The sequence below is a fragment of the Pelmatolapia mariae genome, linkage group LG12 (genome assembly GCF_036321145.2).
Source record: "Pelmatolapia mariae isolate MD_Pm_ZW linkage group LG12, Pm_UMD_F_2, whole genome shotgun sequence".
Taxonomy (NCBI): domain Eukaryota; kingdom Metazoa; phylum Chordata; class Actinopteri; order Cichliformes; family Cichlidae; genus Pelmatolapia; species Pelmatolapia mariae.
Window position 1 is genome coordinate 15365608 of NC_086237.1, and position 22727 is coordinate 15388334.

General features: G+C 41.7%; 1 protein-coding gene across 1 annotated transcript in view; it reads left to right on the top strand.

The window, feature by feature from the left end:
• The first annotated feature begins 11250 nt into the window (after positions 1–11250).
• The window catches only part of LOC134639479 (transmembrane protein 132D), a 28939-nt gene continuing 17462 nt past the window's right edge, over positions 11251–22727 (top strand). The window contains exons 1-2 of the mRNA XM_063490685.1: positions 11251–11779; positions 16609–17485. Coding sequence (XP_063346755.1) covers positions 11707–11779; positions 16609–17485 — 950 coding nt within the window. The 5' untranslated portion in view covers positions 11251–11706. The remainder of the gene's footprint in view (positions 11780–16608; positions 17486–22727) is intronic.

The following is a 22727-nucleotide window of genomic DNA, read 5'->3' on the forward strand; positions in this document are numbered from 1 at the left end:
GCTTCCACTTTTGGCACTGTAACTGAGCATGTGTAGTTTTCTTTGGTAGCTTGTTATGTGACCTAGAAAGAGATTCAAATTGTGTGATTCTCAGAGAGTACACACTGTTCAATTATGGAAGGTTGTTACCTTAAGGCAAAGTTAGGGGCTAATGATGACTTTTATCATATGCAGGCTCCTGCTGATGTCTGAAGCCTACAGCAGCAGTGAATGCAGTTTGTAGCGGTCATATTTACTGACAAATTAACAGGCGAAATATGATTTCAAATTCTTTTCACATTTGAGGTGTCTTACGTTAATTGCAGCCATTCAAGTTTTATTTGTAGATAGCTCTAGTTGATGAAGATGAAGGCCTCTGTCTGGGCACAAGAAGGAGATATTGTGCTTCATGATTGAAATTTTAACCCGAGGCGCCCTGAGGGTTTCCCAGAGCCGAACTGTTTTATCTGTGCAAAGCACACTTACTCTCGCCTCACAGTAAATACAAGACCTTAGAACATGACTTTTCCGAACAACTGCACATCCATTATTATTTAATCTCCTGTTGGTTAATTTATTTAGATTTTTTGCTATAGTTCTAGTCAGCTTTAGACAGAACCAGGATATCTATTTCCCCAGTCTGAAGTCTTAAGTTAAGCTATGCTAACTCAGGGTAGCATCAGTCACTGCAAGAAAGTCAAAAAGACCATTTCTCATCTTATTTAGCTTTTTCGTCAGTGAACATGGCCCCTTTCTATATGATCAGCATTTTTATCGAACTTTTCTTGATAGAGAGTACTTCCACTGTAAATGTTCATGTAACTGTAATTTTAATATATTAGGGAGGTGGAATAAAATTTCAACTCCAACACAGACACTCTGTGGAGTTAAATATGGAGTGTGGAAATGTGGATTCTCTCTGGGATTCCCCTTGCTAGAGACATGTGCAGTTCCTTGACACTAGAAGATGCTTTGAGTAAAAAAAGCACATATCTGCCCAATCCTCAGTGACAGGCACACACACACATTCATAATAAGAGATAAAGGACTGCAGTCCAGCTTTATGTCCCCGCTGCAAGCCCACCCGGCACCAAGCAGCGAGTTGCAGCATCGAAGCACTAGATGGCAGCACAGCTGCACTGCTGCAGCTTTTCTGATTGAATATTTAGTCATTCATGCATTTCACCTGATCATTTGTATGACACAGCATGATTAAATATCCCAAAATGTCGTATCTCCTCGTTCACTTCCTGTTAAATTGACATGTTGCCTGTTCTAGAACTTCTCATGTGCACACCATCGTCTCCAGGAAGAAGAAGAAAAAAAAATCTAATAACATGGCTGACTAACTGCTCAGACTGCATGTCATGCTGTTGTGAGTTAGCTTGAAAAGAAATATACATAAATTAAAGTTGAGCTCTGACATCCACTCGTTGGCCTTTTCCTAAACCACCCTCTGGAGATGAAAAAAGTTCTCTGACTTCTGGAAGAGAATATTCTTGCTAATCCTCTGGACCTGATCACGCTTTGCCAGGTAATTCCTAGAACCTGGCACTCTATCAGTGAAAGGAAATTGGGCTTAAGATGTGCAGCCCCCTCTGGTCTTTCAGAGTGTCTTTAAGAATGCTGAAGGGAAGACTTGTAAGTTCGATATTTACAGTCTGCTGTACTTGTACTGATTTTAGGCAGCTATGCCTATCTAAACCGAAACAAATACATGTGTACGTCTCAGATCTAATTAAGGGGTATTGTTCAGAAAAGGAAAGCAAACTGCATCTGTACTTTAGTCACACATCATTTCTGAGGATTTTCTTGCTTCCAGTACTCCAAGAACCCAATGAGCGTGTCTGACCATATTGTGGTTGTAAAACATACTTTCCTACTCAGAGACTCCTGCCCATCATGATTCATTCCATCATGACTGACTGTGCTCCCCAGAGCATGAGAGAGAAGCTTATCATCTGTCTCCTCCTCATTTCATGCCCTGTAGCAGGCAGCCTTCACTATGGAACCAACCCAGGATGTAGCCATCACTGACACACCTTAATTGCTACACAGGAAACTTTCAGGAGAAGCAGTGAGCGCATATCTAATCATGATATTCAAAAAAGAAAAAAAAAGTTTGGGGTGTGATATTGCCACAAAAATGTAACCTTTCCACTGCTGCAGTTTCAGGATAAGGTGAGCCGGCTGCAACCCTAAAATGTGCTGGAAGCTGAGATAACCTATCCAATATCAGCAACTAATGAGGCAGAAAGAGGAGCTGGAGCAGACAGACACTATGATTCCACCTCCATACGTTTTCATGTGCAAGATAAGCTTTGTCAGAGGTCAGATACTGTGTGATAGTTTGACCAATTTCCAGCACTATTTCTGCCAATGGCTGTCGATTTGATGGCAGCGTGGATTGCCAGCCGTGGTGAACGAGCAGCTGCAGTGCTTTTGGCCCACAGGGGAAATCTGTTTGGGCTGGCCGGAGTTGAACAGCTGAGTACTTTTACTCATGGTGAGAAGATTGCTCTCATGTTTTATTGAACGTTGCCTCCGGCACTTCTCATCCTTGACAATCTGATTCTCTGAAGGTCCACCTCATGACCTTAATGTTCAACCAATGGGGTGTTGCAGTTCAGTCACGTTGACCCCTCCATCAACCTCATCAGACTCATCGGTCCTTTGGGTGGCATTTATGGGCCACTCTCCAGCTGGATTAATATCTTTGCAGCACACCTGCGTTGTACTTAATTGTCCTTGCACCTATATAACCTGTCATGTTTGCCCTTTTGTTCACTCTTACCATTACAGGCATCACTTTATCATCAAGTCTTGCTTCTCTGTTACTGTTAAAGTGCACAGCCAACAATCTCCTCATACTGAGTATGTACATGTCCTTTTGGCAAACATATTAAATTTAGGTCAAGGCCCTCTCAGCCTGCCAGCATCAGATAGAAGAGTCTGTCTAGTCCCCTTGTCTGACCTCTACAGCTGTCACACGAACTGTATTGTAGTGACTATTTAATCCACTATAGCTGTCATGGAGCCGGTGATGCTGCCATAAAGAACAACCTCGTTCCTTTATAATCCATTATATTATTCTTGGAAGTTTTCCTTTACATCTGAAAACACTGAAAAGGTCCTTCCAGGCATTTCTGTATTATAAATGTGTCAGTGCTGTTTGTATTTTTGGCACAACAGGCACAGAGGAACCAAGAAAAATGTGCAAGAGGAGAGGATAAAATACCAGACCACTTGAAAATTGGCTTAATTCAGCTTGCTATAAACATAAACAATGCAACGGCAGATGTTGTTGCCCCGGTAACAATGTGGCGGCTGCATTGAAGCACATGATTCAACTGGGAGATAATGGTGCTAACAAAATGCAATCTGGTTACAACCATAAATAAGTTTTATTATGTAAGTGGTAGAAGTTAAAATCAAACAAAGAAAAAGAAAACAATGTCCCACACGTGCTTTGCTTTACATTCCTCTCTGCAGAGTTTGCAAAGTAAGGTTAAGAAATGGACCAAACCATCTTGAGGCGTATGAGGGTGATCCCATTTTTCTAAATGTAAAAATCTATTGTTTTGCATCTACAAATGCACAAGAGCATTCAGCTTAATTTTAAATTATTTAACATTATACAGTTAAATTTACAATGACGCACCGAGGACAGCAACTCTGTTTTCCCCCCAGAAAAAACAATCAAACAAAAAATGGTATATTTAATGATGCTGGCAGAAATGTCTGTGTTCAACATTAAAGTTTAACTTACTGAGTTTCTGTGCTAATATTTAGCAGCGACTCAGACATCAAAGTACGGCCACCTTTGAATTGCCCCTGCGAGACTGCTGGAGGAGAAATGACAGTAGGACAGTAGTTCAGTCTAAACAGCAAAACATTCAAAAGCAAATATCAATTTCATTGTTTCACAAATTACCAGGATTATCCAAAGAAAACTTCCCATACAGCTAGTTTTGGGAATATGAATAGTACTAGAAAATGACCTGGCACAGTTTATGGAGCCGTGCTGCAAAAAATGACAATAAATGATAGATGAATGAGACAAAAGAGTGGATGGTGATGTATCTTTTATGAGGTAGGCAGCTTAATTAAAGGCCCGATTATTGCATCAGTGATTTTTATTTACTCAACAACCTCCTTGCTTACTCCGTTACTAAACAGGAAACAAATGATCCCATTACTAAAAGACAAATAGTTTCCAACTAATGAACTTTGTAGCTGTGTGATATTTGCTTAAAATGTGTCTTCTTTCGCCTTTAACAGGGAAGCAAACCTTTAGAAGTCAAGGCTTTATGGTCGCTTTATGTTGTTATCGCTAAGACATCTCTCTGAGACCTGCTAAGATGGCCTCCAGCAAAGACATCAAAGTCCCCTCATTAGAGAAGGAGCAAAGCAAATATAACAAGGAAGAAATGTTTGCATCGCAGTGAGAAGCAGCCAAACATCTGGGTTCTGTGCTATTTTAGACAGCTGTGAGATGGCACGGGAAAGTGACATCAGTTTTTTTCCCCTTTTTTCTTTTTGTCTCGGTTGAGTGATCCTCGTGATCCTCTCCTTTCACAGAACCACCGCCACGAGCTTGAAAACAAAATGAAAACTGAAAAAGACGGTTTGATCGTTCAGAGTGTTTGTGCTTGAATCATTTCCGATGATTGTGACGGGATTTCTCCCTTTGGATCACTTCAGGAGGTCAGGAAACAATATGGCAGTGTAGAAATGTGCCACAGATCTCAATCATACAGTCGAGTCATTTTTTTTTCCTATCAGGGATGAAAGTCTGTTTCAGTCAAACAGCAAACAGTCCTTAGCCGCTTCATACATTTCTTTTTTTTGTTTGTTATTAGCTGAGACATGAAAACATCGATCCAATCGTCAAGCGTGACAGCCAATTTTTATGTAAAGCGCCTGCTGTCACTGTGTTAACACTGTTTGCATATGTGCACATTGTGTGTGTGTGTGTGTGTGTGTGTGTGTGTGTGTGTGTGTGTGTGTGTGTGTGTGTGTGTGTGTGTGAGTGCTAAAGCATGCACTGGCTATTTGGAATATTGCAGTGCCCTGTCCTGCCTGCCTGCCTTGGTGCGCTTGATTTCTCTGTTGTGGTGGTGGGATTACTCTGGGGATTAGCAGGATACTGGCAGCACCCATCGATGGGGCAGAGATGACAGTTCCCATCATGTAGTCTTCCCGCTTCAACCCGTTGCTACTCCCCGGACTTAAAGCGGCACAAACAGCAGATTACATGAGTACGACAGCAGGGGAAGAAGTCACACATCACACAGCGGAGATTAGGCTGAACAAACTCGTCTTCGGCTGCCTGGGGGTATTCAACCCAAACATGGAGAGCTGTCTCTCATGGCCCAGTTTGGGCTAGATTAGGAAGCTGCAGACAGCATTTTCCCTGCAAAAGACTTTGAGAAAAAACCCCAACCCGCACTGATGTGTACTGTTCAAATAAAGCAGTGGTCCAAATATAAAATTGCAAATCACAAATCTATTCAAGACCATTGGCAGGCCATTCATAATTGTGTTGCTGTCATTAAAGCTGAATAATCATTTGCATAGCCATGTTTTTCCAGCTACCTCTGGGTGACACTGCAGAGCTAAACTGTGTGCCTCTAGGACCCTGGGGGTTGACGAAAGATCAGGCTCCTGGGCGTATTTGAGCACATCTGAGCTTGTGTTTGCTCAGGTCTCTGCGTTGTACCTCATAACTTTTACACATTTGTCGTTAATGTTTGGAGAGACGCAGCTTGTGTGGGAGTGCACCGGAAACTATACATGCATGTCACAGCAAAAAAAGCCTCCAGTCATCTCCATCTGTTAAGGACATGCAGGTGCCATTTTTGTTGTCATTTAATAGGACAAAGCCTCCGGCAAATTAAAGATTTGCCTGTGGGTTTTTATAAAAAATAAAATCCATTGTCGAATATAATGGGAACGTGTGCTTTAGTGGTTGTTAGTCACTGCAGGTTTTGAAGGTTTGCTGTATAGGATGAAAAAGCGTGGCTTTACAGAACCCACTCTGTGTGGGAGTATCCCTAACTGTAGTCACGTGAAGCGATGACGTGAGTGACACAGTTTTAAGAAGACTGAAGCATGGGTGGGTGTAGTTTGACTTGTCAGATTTTCATTCCTGCTCTTATTCAAATTACACTGACATTTTAGAGAGCAGCTTGTTCCTGTGTTCAGTTATAGCCACAGCCACCTGCAAAAAGCCCAAGGTCTCTGCTGAACAGCCGCTAACCTGCTTCCTGCTGAGTAGGAAAATGATCTCTTTTCTGAATCTAAAAAAAAAATGAAATAAATAATGAGTTATTAAAAATCAACATGTTGCCAGTTTTCTTTGGACTAATTAAACACCTCAGCAGATTGAATAACGAGCTCTGTCTGCAAAGGTGTTGATTTATCAGATGAGAAATGTGAGAAATGTCAACACTTGTTAACTCAAAATAACTGTCAATTAGTCAAAACTTATCAACACCGCAGAGCTTGCATGAAAGCCAACTTTGAAGCTAGTTGTGGCCAAGATAACTTCAGGATAAATATGGAGATCAGTCCCAGCCCCCAGCACGAGGGAACACTGGCACAGTTTTAGTACTCAGCTCTCTCAGAGTTATAACTTCTTCTTCTCTGGATGAAATTTCTTTACAAAGGTGTTAAAGTCTCTCAATTGCAGAGACGCTTTAATAAGTTTTTCACAAGGCCAATATTATGAAGTGTTTAGAAATCCTTTATTGAAAGCAGCAAACCAATTTGCGGATGTTTTATAGAGCTGTCATCTATAAAACATGTCTGAGTTCTCATCTTAACACTTGGCTTGTCTTTTTTTGCTACTTTTGTGTTTCTGGAAGAAAATAACCTATACATATTGTTTGATAATGCACCTGTTGAATGCAATATATTATTTTTTATTATTATTATTCTTGATTTATTTTTGTTCACGTGTATGGAAGCTGAAACTGGGCCACAGTTGTTCACATTTGAAGCTTGTTAACAGCTATGCAAGTGGTGTCAATAAATCCTCTTCACAGTGGCCTTTTTCACTCGAACTATGTCAACTGAGGTGTTACTAATCACATTAATTATGGCTTTACACCTTAAAGGACAGGATGTCATTAGGAACACCTGTGGTTGCCAAGTATTTCCGCTGCATCACAATGACTGCATTTAAATCGGCCAATGTTAACCGTTATTCACTAACAAGGCAAATATTCACTCACCAGCCACTTTATTAGCTACAACCTTGCCAGTACCCGAGTGGACCTTTCAGAAGGTCCTTAATTTTGGCACAGATTCAACAAAGTGCAAGGAAACACTCCTCACAAATTTGGTCCATGCTGACATGACAGCATCACACAGCTGCTGCAGATTTGTCGGCTGCACATCCACGATGAAAATGCCTGTCCCGCTACATCCCAAAGGTGCTTTGTTGGACTGAGATGTGCTGAATGTAGTAAATGGTAAATGGACTGGTACGCATATAGCACCTTTCTGCTCAATTTGAGCACTCAAAGCTCTTTCTATGACTCAATCACACACATAATCATACAGTGGTTTTATGTATTACTCACACACTCGCACAAGACATTGAACCCCCCTCAACTCATGGTTCAATATCTTGCCCAATGATTTTTCAACACATGGACAGTAGGAGCCGGGGATCGATCCACCTTCCGGTTGGTAGGCGACCAGCTCTACCACCTGAGCCACAGCCACCCTTTAATGGGCCTGTGGAAACCATTTGAGAAATCATCACTGGACCCAACATTGTCATGTTTAAGAAACCAGTTTGAGATGATTTGAGCTTCGTGACATGGCGCACTATCCTGCTGGAAGCAACCCTCAGCAGATGGGTGCACTGAGGTCATAAAGGACGGACATGGTCAACAACAATACTCAGGTAGGTGCGTTCTTTCAGCAATGGTCAGTTGATACTAAGGGGCCCCAGGTGTGTCTTCAATATATATGCTCCACACCATTACACTATAACCAGCAGCCTGAACTCTTGATACAAGGCAGGATGTATTTGTGCTTTTGTGTTGTTTACACCAAACTGTGATCCTACCATCTGAATATTGCTGAAGAAATTGAGACTTGTCAGACTAGGCGATGCTTTTCCAGCCTCTTGCTGTCCAATTTTGGTGAGCCTTTGAATTGCAGCCTCAGTTTCCTGTTCTGAGCTGGCGCAAGTGGCATCTGGTGTGGTCTTCTGCTGCTGTAGCTTATCTCCTTCAAGGTTCAAGGTGTGCATTCAGAGATGCTCTTCTGCATACTTTTGTTGTAACAAGTGGTATTTGAGTAACTGTTGCTTTGCTATCAGCTTGAATAAAGTATTTTCTCCCAGAGAACTGACGCTCACTGTATATTTTTTTCCTTTTTGGATCATTCTCTGTAAAACCTAGAGATGGTTGCGCAGGAAAATCCCAGTGGATCAGCAGTTTCTGAAATGCTGCAGATCTGACCCAAAAACTACGCCACGTTTCAAAGTCACTTAGTGCCCTTTTTTTTCCCCATTCTGATAATTAGTTTGGACTTCAACGGGTTGTTTGGTCCATGCTTGCAAGCTTAAATGCATTAAGTTGCTGCCATGTAATTGCCTGATTAGATAGTTTCCTTAACAAACAATTAAATAGCTGCAATAATGAAGTGGCCAGTGGCGGTATGAATTACCAAAAATTGTGCAAAACCCCTTTAACCACAACACCAGTAAAACTGTTAAAAAGCCAGTCACACATGAATATTTATTGAAGGATTATCAACTTCCACAAATATATTATTATCAAAAAAATGACAAAGTATAAGCTATTAATGTGCTAAAAACCCCCCAATTCTTGTGTAGTAATACAGTCCAGCAGAAAGGTCTACAGTCCACAGACACAGAAAAGTTCCATGTGACTGCACATGTTCAACCTTTAATGTTTCGCAAAAAATGTTATCGTAAAGATATGTAAATTCTAGCGCACACTCTGTGTTCACAGTGAAAATGAGAATGGGAACATTAGAGCGTTATGTGTGGCTAAATGCACCTCGGCAGACGTTACCTCTATCTGTCAAGCAGAAGGATGATGTACATTGAAAACACATTCCCTTCCTTGTGGCACTCACATCTATCATAAGCTTATGGCCACTCTCCCCACTCTAGCATATTTCTTCCGCGACATCCATCTATGTCAATCTCATAACTTGCATATCCGGAGGCCTGTGATGTTTCTCTGTCCTGTAAGTGTTCATACCATATTCTTGACAGGTTTCACCATATGTTCTTTCTGCATCTTAAAGCACCCCTTGGAGGCTTCCTAGAATCTCTTGCGGAAGTCCACAAGGTCACAGTTTTTATTTATTTATTTACTGTTTCGCAGCTTAATGTCATGTGAAATGACGGGCGAGTGTGTGACACGCGTGTGTGTCAAGTGATTGGCCTTACGCGAAACATCAGGTGACAAAGACGGCTGTTTCCTTTATAACAGCAAGCGTCTGCTATTTTAATTAAAATTTGCCTGGGAAATTACTCAACCATTTAGCTGCCAGTACCTCGAATCAAAATATCTAATTTACATAGCAGGCAAAATTCTGTTTACTTGCAGCTATTAAGGCCTGTTCAACGTGATGAAACATTTGCATGGATTTATGACAATTATTAATTTTCATACAGTTTCCAGTTCTGCATTTGTGTGTGTTTGAACGTGCACCGCCCTTGGGGGGGGGGCATACTTCTTCTCAGTCTTTCTCAATACAAAACATAGTGTAGCTGCTATGTCTCTGTGTGTGAGGAGCAGGTAAATGGGAAAGGATCTAAATTATCCTCTGGCAGCGCTACAGCGTACTGGAGCAACCCCAACATACAGATGCTGCTGCTGCTGTTGCTGCTTATCACAGTGCTGCAGTGCTAGGGAGGAGCTCAAATATGCTCGCAGCAGTAGCTCGTGGCAACTTCCTCCTGTCTCCAGATACCGTGAGCTTTGGTCACACACTCTGTGTGTTGATATGTTGGTTAATCCTCTTTATTAGTCAATAAAGCCCTATTACACTTAGCTAAACAAGTCTGTAGGCTCTAACTACAAGACACAAACAAGTAACTTTTTTTCTTAAAATAAATCAGTGTGCTCTGAGTTCTACTGCAGCGGTATTAATGTATGTTCATGCTTTTGTTTCTGAAAGATGACTAACAGCTATTGTAATCTTGGTTTGTGCAAAAACAAGAGGCCTACACAACTGTTAATGTCACTCTGGTGCAGCATTTGCATTTAAAGCCACTGGATACATACATTCTGGTCTTCTGTTCATCAGGTCACTCGATGAATAAATGAAGTAAAATAAGTGGGAAACCTGCTCATTTCTGATGCAACTGGGCTGCAAGCTATAGCTAGTGCCTCACCTTTGATTACTTACAGAGAAGCTAATCTTTACCATAAGAGGGCACTAAAAATCCACCTGATGAGTTTGATGACTATTGGAATTTATTATGCTCTTGATGGACAATATTTTTTTTTAAAAAGCAGTGAAAGTTTCCAAGTTTCACACTGAGAATCAGAGAACTTTCCTCTCTACACTTTAAAAGAACAATAATAATGACATAAGTGTGATGATGTCAGGTCCTAATGAGCCGGCTACATCCTGGCAGAGTTTAAACTGATTATAACCTGCACTCAACCAGCCGATGTCTGAAAAGGTTGCGATGCCTGCAGACACTGTATAGAAAATCATCCTTGATTTGGAGAGTAAAGAAGAAACAACTTTGCTGATTTCAGTACGTTTGTAACACAAGGCAGACAATTGAGTGAAATTGCGCTGTGGATATATATTTATTTTAAATCGCAATTGAGGCCAAGGTTACCTTTCTAATTCAGCATTTATATTTTATAATAATTAACAATGAATATTTAATTTAAAAAAAAAAACACAAATATAAATAATCACTTCCATCGAAGGAGAACAATTATTAAAGAAAAAAACAACAACCCCGAATTCAAATCAAATACTGGTCCACGTGAATTCCCATTTATCCCTTGTGTTTGTTTATTTTCACTAATGAGATCTGGACAGTTAGCTTCCAAAACACAAACAGACTATAGTAGCTTTACTGAATGTTGAGCGCGGGTCATCATGGACTGAAGCAGATTAAGTGATCAGAAATCCGGCACCTATGATCATTTCTGACATTACTATCAAACGCAAGGCAGGGTTAATCCTACTCGCTGCGTACTGGACGTGGCTTCCTGAGCGAGTGAACAGTGACAGATGATGAGTTTAGTACCCTGAGGATTGCGCACAAGACAGTCAGTGATCTGCTTTCAACCGTTTAACACCGCAGAGTCCCAGCCGCGACGGCAGACTGGGAGACCGACTCAATCTGAGCGACTTGTCGAGATAATTCGTTTAGAAGGGTATTAATGATCCAAACGTAGCTTTCTCAGTCACACGGTTTCACCTCAAGAGCCCCACGTCTTGTGATCGGACACTAAGAGCCCCGCAAGGATCGTTACGCACAACTTTTACGCACAGCCGGGACTTGAACAGACCTCGATGCGCTTTCCATCTTACCAGCAATACGGATTACACTACCACTTATACTCGCACAGGTGTGATTATGGAAAGCGTCCGAACTGCAGGAATGGATGAAAGGACCCCCTTCTTAACCTACTGAAGCAAAACCCAACCGCACGGACGCAGGGAACTTGCCTGGAATAGCGTGCAGCGCCGGGTGCCAAAATGAGCACGCACTGGCAGAGCTGGAGGATCTTACAGATAGTCTTTGCAACAATTACAGCAGTCATTACACAAGGTAGGTGAAAACGAAGTGGTTAGTTTGCTTGTTTTTAAATTTAAAAAAAAGAAGAAACGTGAGAAATGAGTTCAAGATTAGCGCATGTCAAAGTGCAATGAATTAACATAAAGAACCTTTGGCTTTCACTGTAACAGCTGAAAACAAATTATTAGACTGAACTCTCCATCATGTGTACATATTGCTGAATGGAGGTGGGCCTACTCTCAGCAATGCCGTTAAAGATTAACGCATCTTCTAAAAACATAAATAATACATAAATGTCCTCATTTGTGACTTACATCTTATTCCACTGTGATACAGCGATCCAGTGAGGGTAACACGAGCACATGTGTCTTACTTGCAGGAGAGGGTGTCACAGCAGTGAGTAAAATAGCCTATTAAACATTTAGGATTAAATCAGTGAGGGGTAAAGAACTTGATGGGTTTATATTACAACGTGAGGAGTGCTTTAATGCTCAGTGCCTTTCTTGTCATGGTGGAAGTATTACTTTCTCTTTTGGCTTTCTGAAAAAAAAAAATTGGGGGACCCAATTTTCATGTACAGTGAGGCAAACAAGAAGCAGGCAATCTAGATTTCCAACTTGATAATGAAGAAGAAAAAGCACATCACAAAGGCATTTGTGTAAAGCCTATAACTGCCTTAGATGACCATTTCCAGGGAATGAAGGCAGGCTGATTTGTGGGGATAAAACGATAAAAATTGAGAAATTGTGATAAAACAGATTTTTAAAGCCGCTTTAAGAGTCTCATTGGACATTGCAATCCCTACCAATCACTGCATAAGCTTAAGCCTCCCTAGATCTCTCTCTCTCGCTCTCTCTCTCTTCCCCCTCCCTCCTCTTCTTTATTTTCTCCCCTCTTTCCAACAGCAAGTCAGAGCATTACATGCCATATGATCACTAGTGCATTTATTGGAGTGTTTTCGTACATCATAAAGCCCCTCATAATGCATTTAAGATGAGGGTATGATGCTTTGACTAGACTATGCAGGCTGGTAACTTTTCTACTTAAAGGTGTGTACAATCATGGTTGGTTTTGTAGCTTTGCTGTTATTAGATTACAGTTCCAATGTTTGCAATCCAATCTTTATTGTTAATCAGAAACTACCCATGAAAGGTTTTAAACATGATTTCTTTTTAATGAATACACACTCTAACGCCCTAAAGAGTTATGGGCAGATGTAAGCAAACTCAGATCTTTGTAAATTTGCATTTCATTAGCACCCTGTTAGCACCCTGCTCCAGCAGACACCACACTGCAGTGCTTGTGCTCCTACACGTCTTCCACCTCTTGCTGGACCAAACTTTTGCCCTTTTTCCCACTTTCTATTTGCGCTTTGTTAATTAACTGCTTTGCTGAAAGGTACTTTAACTTTCCACAACTTTTTAAAAAATTCATGGATGTACTAACAGCTTTTCTTCCCTCTGTTGCACGCTGCTGTTTATCTCCCAAGTGGACTCCTAAGTGTCCCTGTCAGATCCTAATGAGAACCTATAATGTTCTATTAAACTTAGATGCATTGGAGAGGTTAGCCAGTCAGAGGATAAACAGACACAGTGCTAACATTAGATTAAGAAAATGCAGGTGCATAATTAGTGCGCTTAGCATCTGAGCCACTGCCAACACTTTCTATCTATAAACAGCACATTTCTGTATATGCGATATCTGATAAAAAATGAAAAAAGGGGAAAGAAACCTTTCACGGCAGCGTGAAAGAGAAACTTTTGAGCCACAAATGAACACATCTTTCATTCTCTCAATTACTAATTCCAGCGCAGACATCCGTTTGTCTTCCATGATGCTACTGGGAATCGACTCACTTCTGCAAGCTGTTTTGCACATATGGTACAAGCCATTAGTGCGCATTAGAATTCACAATGGATGCTAGGGCTTTTTGCATTTTATTAGAATAATACAAAGATTGATTACAAGTGAAGAAATAGCGCTAAAAGAAAAGCACACTGAAAAGCAGTTAGCTGATGTGCAAATGAAAAACCTTTAATACAAAGCCACGAGACAAACTGCGGGGCAAAATGCAGCTCATTAGACACAAGTGTTTTTATTAAAGCCGGCGATGGGGAAACATTATTTTGAAATCAACATGCCTTCGATGAATGAAGTCTCGAAGCTGTTAAATAAGCAGACTGTTGTTTCTTACACGCACAACAGAGCAAACCAACTTCTTAGGTTAAAGTACTGCAAGAAGTGAACACGACCATATTGATGCATGGCAGTAAAGCTCTTATTAGGTATCTTTGAACAAATGATTGAAGTAAAATAAAAGAAAGAAAGAAAGCGGTATGACACACGGAAAGCTCCGTTTTTGTATCGTCTCATTTTCATTTCGGTAAGAAATCCTACCTGAAGTAAATTTTCTGCTAACATTCAGTGGTAGTGCTTGTAAATCTAATTTCATGCAGGGAGCATTTTCATTTGGACACAGAGAGGGATGAACAAAGATTTGATTATCAACAAAACATTGGCACAAAAAAGGAGCATTTTTTTTCTTCCCCCGCACACAGAAAGCACTTAACCTACATACTGTACACCACTAAGGTGGAAGCCACTGAATATGTTCCCTGCTGCAGTTTTTACAACAGTTTTTGGTGGCGTGAACATCTGCATGGTAACACTTGTGCTCCCTGATTCAGCCAAGGAGGACGGGAAGCTCAGTGTCTTCAAAGTGAGTGATTTGAGAGGCTGGAACAGCTGGTGTGCCAGATTTGCTCTCATGTTCAGGGCTGGACTCTCATCATGGGAGAAGTTTTGCTTGCACTGGCTACTTGATAAATATCTTAAATATTGCCAAACAGAAGCACGAACCTTCTAGCCAATCGTAAGCAAAACAGCCTCTGGAGTCTGAAGATAGATTGCGTGCTCCAACTGAAACTCTATTATCAAGAAAAAAAAGATGTGAAATGACGAGAAGTGTACATTAAACTCAAACATAAAGATGTGAGCTTGCATGTGACGTACTTTACAGCGGCGATGAATGCTCCCTCCTGGAACACAGCGAGCCAGTTTATATTCACTCCAACTGGAGGTGCTGCCAGCTCTGGTATTAAATAGCACATCTGTCAGTGCCCACTGGAAGGCTAAGCCAGGATAGCCTAGATCCTAGCTCCAGTTTCTGCCTCATGCAGTGTGTCACCCACTCAGTGAACATGACTGACACTATTGTCTGTGTGTGGAAGGGGAGGAAATAAACGCTGTTGTCGTCCTCTGAGGGCTGCTGGGCTGACATGATAGTGACATGTACAGTACAGTCGCTGCCGTGTGAAGTGTCAGGCCAGCTCGACAGGCTCGATGAGGGGGGATGAAAAGCAGAAGCGGTCGTGATAGACGGACCCATCAAGAGCCGGCAGCCATGAGGGACACGCGGAACAAATTTGACACAGAAAAACTTCAAACCTTCCTCATTTGATAAATAATGATTAATAATTCAATGGCAGATATGTGGCATTCACTCTCTCATGAATATACATAAGTCAGTAGTTGTAGATCTGATCTCTTTTTTAAGACACTGACTTTGGGTTTGCTGCCATGTTCACAGCAGCCTCATCCAGATTGTTATAGTAAACATGAGTGTTTCTGTTTTTTTGTGTTCATAATTCACCAAGTAGGGCAATTAGCCACCAGATCAAAAGTGCACACCCGGGTCAGCAGCTATAATCTTCATAATTCTGTCAAAATGGACACTTAATGAGGACACATGACGCATGAGTGACCTCTGCTGATTTCCAGCGCGGTAAACAAACGCCATGAAATCAGATCAGGGGACATTTATGCTGTTCGATTGATTTGACACAGCGATTGCAAAAAGGTCATTCTTTACACTTGGGATTAGTATTTACAGTACTCCTGTAACTCTCCTGTTATCACTGTACAAAACACACCGACACAGACCAGCTGGTGTACAAATGCGTACCTTAACCAGTAACCATTTTTTTCAGGTGCATGCTGGTCTTTTACATCAAATCTACTTTCTTTCATTTGATATAATGATGCACAGCCCTGTTTGTCGCTACTTATTCCCCCTGCCTAGAGACAATCTGAAAAGCCATTTTAATCCCAGTGTTTGATGGCTTATTTCCACTTTGTGCCAGATGTATCAGATTGTACCTTCTCATGCTATGGAGGGAAAACAGAGACACTTTTGAACATGACAACACGGCAGGCGACATTTTGTAAAGAGCATTTCGATATTGGAAAATAATTTCCATAGAAGTCTATATTTTTTATTACACTATCTGTCTGCAACCTGATTAACTACCTGGAAACAATTACATACTGTGCAGAGAAAAAGGCTTTAGTCAGCAAATGGGCGTTGGATTGTTACAATTCGGCTAATAACAGGCTGATCTGACTTTTGGGGAAAGCAGCATCTCTTACTTGGTCTCATCCTGACTTCATATTTCATTTCATATTTTCTCTGTTAATGTATTTTAAGGCCACATCAAAGCAATCTGATGTGACACCAGGACACTGGGAATGTTGTCTTTTTTCATAAAACAAACACAGTTCGTAACCTTTTACAATTCCAATAATTTGGTGACAAAGCCAAAGAGTTTAACATCTGCTCCACCTCTGCTATAGGACTTTTAAGATTAAGGCCAGAGGCCTTTTAGTCTAATATTTTAAAGTCCCACTCAGTTGATCAGTTGGACTTGTATGACTTTGATATTCGTGTGTTTCGGGGGCACTGCTGGTCTTCAAATGTGACAAAAAAGTGAAATCCTTCAGTCCAGTTTTTGTAGATTTATTCAGAAGTAGCGTAAACGTTTTGTCCTGCAACAGTAGTGTAATTTTCAATTTTCCTCTTTCAGATTTGAGCAGTAAAGAACTGACCGACAACAAGAGCCCAGTGCCTTTCCCTGTCTTCTTGCCGGTCAGCTACGAAGTAAAGGATGCCGACTACCTCTTCCTAAAAGAGGCTGGGCAGGACTTCATGAGGAACTCCAGCATGCAGAGTCACATCCAGCCCTTTGTTATTTTACGAGCCAGCCGCCAGCCGGCGGTCAATGCCAGCTATCGCACCATGTCCGCAGAGAAACTCGTGCCTCTAGATATGGTCCAGTCTGTGAAGCTCTTCAATGCACCAGAGGTCTTTACCTTTAACTGGAAAATCCAGGCCTTTGTCCTGACGCCTCGGGTTTTCTCCTCCAAGCCCAAAGTCAGGGTGCTCTTCTATGTTGCAGGCAGGGATTGGAACAGAGGGGAAGGCGCGCTGGATGAGCTACCATGTGTGACGGTGTATGCGTTCTGGCAAACCCAGGAGGTGAGGGGTTCCTGTGCCATAGGAGGTGAGAGGGGGACCTGCATGGCCGAGCTGGTTCCTACGCCTGGCTGGTTTGCTCCAGGGTCAGAGGGCACCAGTAGAGAGAGGCAGGATCCATCTGCTGGGAACCCTGTGGAGCTGTACTACCAGGCTCAGCCAAAAGTCAGAGGGAAGTGCAATTCTGTGGATGGAAGTCGGTGGGGGGGTTCACAGCAGCAGGCAGAGTTTATTCCTGTCACTCCCATGCAGAGGATTGGAAGCGTGCGTCTTCTGCAGGTGCCTAAGGGGATGGCAACACTTTCGCGCCTCAAGCTCGGCAATGCCATCGTCATACGGACATCCTCCAAACCTCTAAAGAAGACTGACATCGCCACCTTCTACATACTCATGGCCAGCTCTGCTCAGCTGACTAACTTCACTCTCAGGTAAAATTGCATTTTTTGCCACCCTGCAGTTTGCAGTGGTCAGCAATGTCACGGCTGACCACATGCTTCCAGTATTATAAGAGAAACTCTGTCCCCGATTTACATGGGCCTGTTATTTCAGCAAAGTTGAAATCATCTGGTCAGCAAAACCTCAGAATGGGGAACCGCTCACTAATAGTATTAGTCATCTTCCCTAATTCTTACCCAAATCCTTTGCCATCAAATATAAGCGAATATTGAACGAAATGAGATTTAGTATGGATTATGACATTTCTCTGAAAATATCATAGCTGTTAACCATCTTTCCTGGAAACGGGATGGATTATTTGAGCAGCAAAGCCTGAAGACATTAAGAGCAGTTTTAACAGCAGGAGTCATCAAGGTTAACACGGAGCAAATAATACTATGTGTGCCATATACCTCATTATTTCCTTTATTTAAAGGGTATGCTCAGGATCAGTGCACAGTGCTGTAGAGTGTATGCAGATCGCGGAGATTAGTAGCATGGCTCCGTCTTACTTTTGCTTTTGAATAGAGATGAGAGCACTTGTAGAACCATCTTAAAAAGACTGTAATTCCTCTGGAGACCTCTGACATACTTGGTAATGAAGGCTAAATTTATACAGACACGTTTCAAAAAACAGCCTTTCCATATTTCCCAAGAACCAATGCCTCAACCAGCTGACTAATTATCCTTAGCCTAATATCACGGCTGTCTCTCAAGACGTCAGTCTGTTACTTCCCTTTTACAGGTGAAACGATGCAACGCGGCGAGATTGGCACCTCAAAACTGGATTTAAATTAAATGCTTCCAACCCGCACTCACCGTTTCATTGATGGCTTTCACGGTCATCTGCAGCCTTTTGTTATCATCATCCAGGCGAAGATCAAACAGAAGCACGCGGCGGCAAAGCTACATTTGTCGAGGTTGGCTGTCAGCGCAGACAAGCAGAGATTTACGTTGACCCAATTAGAGGCAGGTTTTACAAATTGTTATTCAAGACACTATCAGCTTTATTCCAAGTCAGTGAATTATTGTCTGACAGGAGGCGTGAAATGCATTTTCCATACAAGACTCACTTATTAATTGGCTTTGTTTGAGAGTGTCATAAATCTGTTGCTGAGTGAAGTCCAGGAAGGTGTCCTGACTTAAGAAGCGGCCTTAAAGGCAGCACCGAAGTGCAGAAGTGCCAGTTCCTGGACAGTCTGCACTCACAGAGTCAAATCAATACCTCAAACACTTTCTAAGTGACTTCCGCCTCGACTTGCTCATGCGTGCTTCACTGAAGGTGAGTGGGTGAGCAGACAGTCATGGATTATTAATTCCCCTTTTTTAATTCAATTGTGAATGCTGGAAAAGGACCATATTATCTGAGCTGACAGCTGTGCATGGGTGCACTTGTCCTCCTTGTCAGGAAGCAACATTTCTCTCAGGTACTCGGCTCTTTTGCAAAAGGAAACATGCAAACTTGAGTCTGAAGGTGGTTTATCAAATATTTCAGCTGTCGCTGGATTTCAAGAAGTATTATGAAATAGTTTCACATTTGTTTGTTGTTGTTGCTTTTTAAGATTAGACCATGTACTTAATTTTATTATTTGGTTTCCTGTTTGTTTTGTGTTTTTTTTAGCTTAGGCAACGGAGCCAAAAACCAATCCCTGCTTCCTCTTTTTATTGTGTCACTTTTAATCATTCCTGCTTTAATTCATTTACCCAGTCATACACAAATGAACCAAAAGGAAAGCATTAATGCTGCCTCACTTCTTTCCTTTCTTCTCCTACTCTTCTGCTCTCTGGCAACATCGTTAGAAAGGAAAATGAAGTCCCCTTCTGTACGTGTTGGTGACTACATCCATGGTTTTTTTAGACCATTAACTTAAAATATTGACTGTATCTTTAAGTTCCATACTCAGTTCCACAGTGCAGCCCTCCCCCAGCTTATCAGCACATTAAGAAGCGCTGTGCATCCAGTCCTCAACAGCTGTCTGTGTGCTTTATCACTGTCTGAATGTTCCATTAAGCTTTACTTAATACTCTCTCATCAGCATGATAAACCTGTTTTTGATGGCTATAGCTCCAGTCAAGGGAAATACAAATTCGAGGTTGATTGAGAAAAGACAAGCCACACCTGTCCGTCCGTCACGGCAAAAACGAACCTGTCATTCTCAGCGAGGCTTTTGTAAAGGTCACAGATAAAGTGTTGTACTGCCGTCATCGCGCTACCCACAGGAAGGGCAATTAGATTATCCTTTTACCCAGTTGAGTGGAATGAAGTATGAGCAAGTATGAGTGTATTTTTCCGTTTTCGTCTCAACATCTATTTAAATTCAGTAATCAGACTCAGTAGTACCCCCAGCTCCCCCATTCTAATGGCTTTATTTAAAAGTAGCATTGAGGCAATAAATTAACAGTGAGTTTCTGTATCAACAGGACACCGCGTCAGTGAGCTTTTCAACCACGGGTCTAATCATTCAACTCGGTGACAAATAGGGCTTTTACATCCATTTTAGTGCTGCGGTGCCTGCCATCTGGCAGGAGTGTTGGCATGAACATCTCCCCAACTCCCTAAACTGCTCCATAAGTACGATAAGCACGTTGCCGATGGCTGGCCATCAGACTGGCTAAACGGTGGACATTTGCCTGCATAATTAACGATTGCATCTGTTTCCGATTGCACTGGGGTTCACTGTGGTGCTGTGGCCCCGCAGTGATGCACTCACAAAGCTAAAGATGGGAACACAAATTATATCAGCGAAGTAATTACAAACCCTATGTAGCATCTCGATAGCAGCCTTGATGATGGAATGCATCTGGGCGAGCTGGAGGATATCTTCTAGGTCTTTGATCAAGCTCAGCCTCTGTTCTTTTGCGTTGCATGTGCGCTGTTTTGATTGTTGCTCTGTTGGTCATGTGTCTGTGATCAATCAATATAAGTCTAAAGAACACTGCATTGCAAACAGTAAATAAGGAAAAGGATTGGCCTAATGAAGGCCGAGGGCAATCAAGGCTCGCTTTGAGTGTATTTGAAAGTGTGGATGTCTACTATTGGGGCCGGTTCTCTTGTGGGCATTGTCTTGTGCGTTAGTGTTTTTAAGTGCGTGCACGCGCCCCTTAAGTGGATGAAGAGTATGCAAAAGGTGAAACAACAGTGCCACACATGCCTTGCCTGGTCAGAAGTGAGATGGATGGCAGGTGCAGCACCTGAGAGCTGCTTTTCTCACACAGTGTCAGCTTTGGTCTCCACAGCCATCCATCTTCTCTGCCTCAGTGCCTCTCCCTGCCCGCTGCCTCCTCAGGCCCTGCTAACTGAAGCTATGGACACTGGTTCATGTTCCCAGCCGCTCAGAAGAAATACGCCTCCTCGAGTCGCAGGGGATTCTTTTTTTTTAATGCAAGGGAGCTGAGAGACAGAAAAAAGGGGCTTTAGATAAGTCTTCTTGTTACTGTCACTTTTTATTAGTTAAACCTTGCTCCACTCAGCTCAATACACAGAGGTGTTTCATCGGCGGGCACGTTATTCAGAGGCCATTACTAGATTAACAGCCCTCCAAGGTGCTCTCATTAATACACCGAACATGCAATCCTGCTTACCTCACTCACGGTGGATTAAAGTTTTGGCCCACTGAAAGTAAACTTCACAATCTAAGTAAGCACTGTTGAAAGGAAAGATAAAAGAAAAGAAGTAAATATAATGTTCAACCAAAGCTGAGATATGCAGTGCGATACTGAAAAAAGAAATCATATTGCAGATTTCCGTTCCATATTGCATGTGGTAGTTTGATGCAATGCGTTTAGATTGTGTTTCATGCTTTGAATTTTAATGCCCTTAAAAGAAGAATCACACTTTGCTATAACTATAACAACCTATTCTTATAAGATACCCTATTTTTGGACTATAAGGCGCACTTAAAATAGTTTAATTTTCTCAAAAATCGACAGTGCGCCTTATAATCCGGTGTGCCTTATGTATGAATTCTGGTTGTCCTTACTGACCTCGAACCGATTTTATGTGGTACACGGCGCTCAAAAATCTGTCAAAAAATGTTTTAGTACGACTTTGGTAAGCTACGACGCCGCACCGCTTGATGGATTGTTGGAGCATTACGGCTACCGTAGTCAGGAGCCTCACAGAGTAATCTGTGTCCAAAACTCCGTCTGCTTCAGGTCCCAAAGTCAAACGAACACTGCGGCACACTGAGAGTTAAAAACTGTCTAAATTCTTTCATCTTTAATAAAATGATCAGCGTTGCTGCCTTACCAGGTGTAACAATTAAGTTTAACATCCAGGCATCCATGAAAACAGAATTTATTAAATTTAACGGAGTTAGAAGTTAGCAGGAAGTTAGCTCGCTAATTTCCACCTAAACATGATATAGCATGTTCTGACTGAGAAATTTCTGAAAAATTAAAACGTATAGCTCTGCTATCACTTCCAACATAAATGAAGACAGAAAACTAAACAGCAGTGACGTTTGTAAGGTTACTGAAGTTGGGCTAGCTGGTATATAATGATGTGCTACATGATGGCTAGCGACACAGCTATGCTAGCATAACATAAACAGTGAAGCTGGAGGATGAATGCTAATGTTTGTTTCGCTTAATGCGCCCTATAATCTGGTCCGCCTTATGGTCCGAAAAATACAGTATATGTGTTTAAGTTAAACAATAAACTTTTCGGTGGGAACATTGTTAGTTTTTACACAGATTACATTTGATAAGAAATGTGAAGACAAAAAATAATTATCATTACCTTAGTTGCACCTTCCTTCTTGTTATCTCCTTACCTTCATCCTAATCAGGGACTTGCAGCCTTAAGGTTCCTCTTTGCTCCGTTCTCATCCGCCAGCTGATATACCACCAGAGAAGCCGTATACTGGCAACACAATCTCACTCTTTCTTTTGCTTTATGTGATGAGAAGTGTTCAGAGCTAGAGCTGATTTAATTAGTTTCCAGTCTGTAAGTTGACTTACATTTCTGACTCGCGTTCGCCATAGCAACCTCTGTAGTAAAACTGGAAATGATGGCAATAATAGAAGCTTCAATTGAATGCTGAATTCAGCTACCCAGAATGCTACTGAAGAAATTAATATTATAACAGTGTATAACAGAATAAATATTAAAGCGATTAACCTGTTTCTAAAAAGGTGGCTTTCAGCTGTGTGCAATCGTCACAAGTTACACCACTAGATGATTTCACCCTTTAGCCCTCCGCTCCATGTAGGAACCTGTATTAATCAGACAAA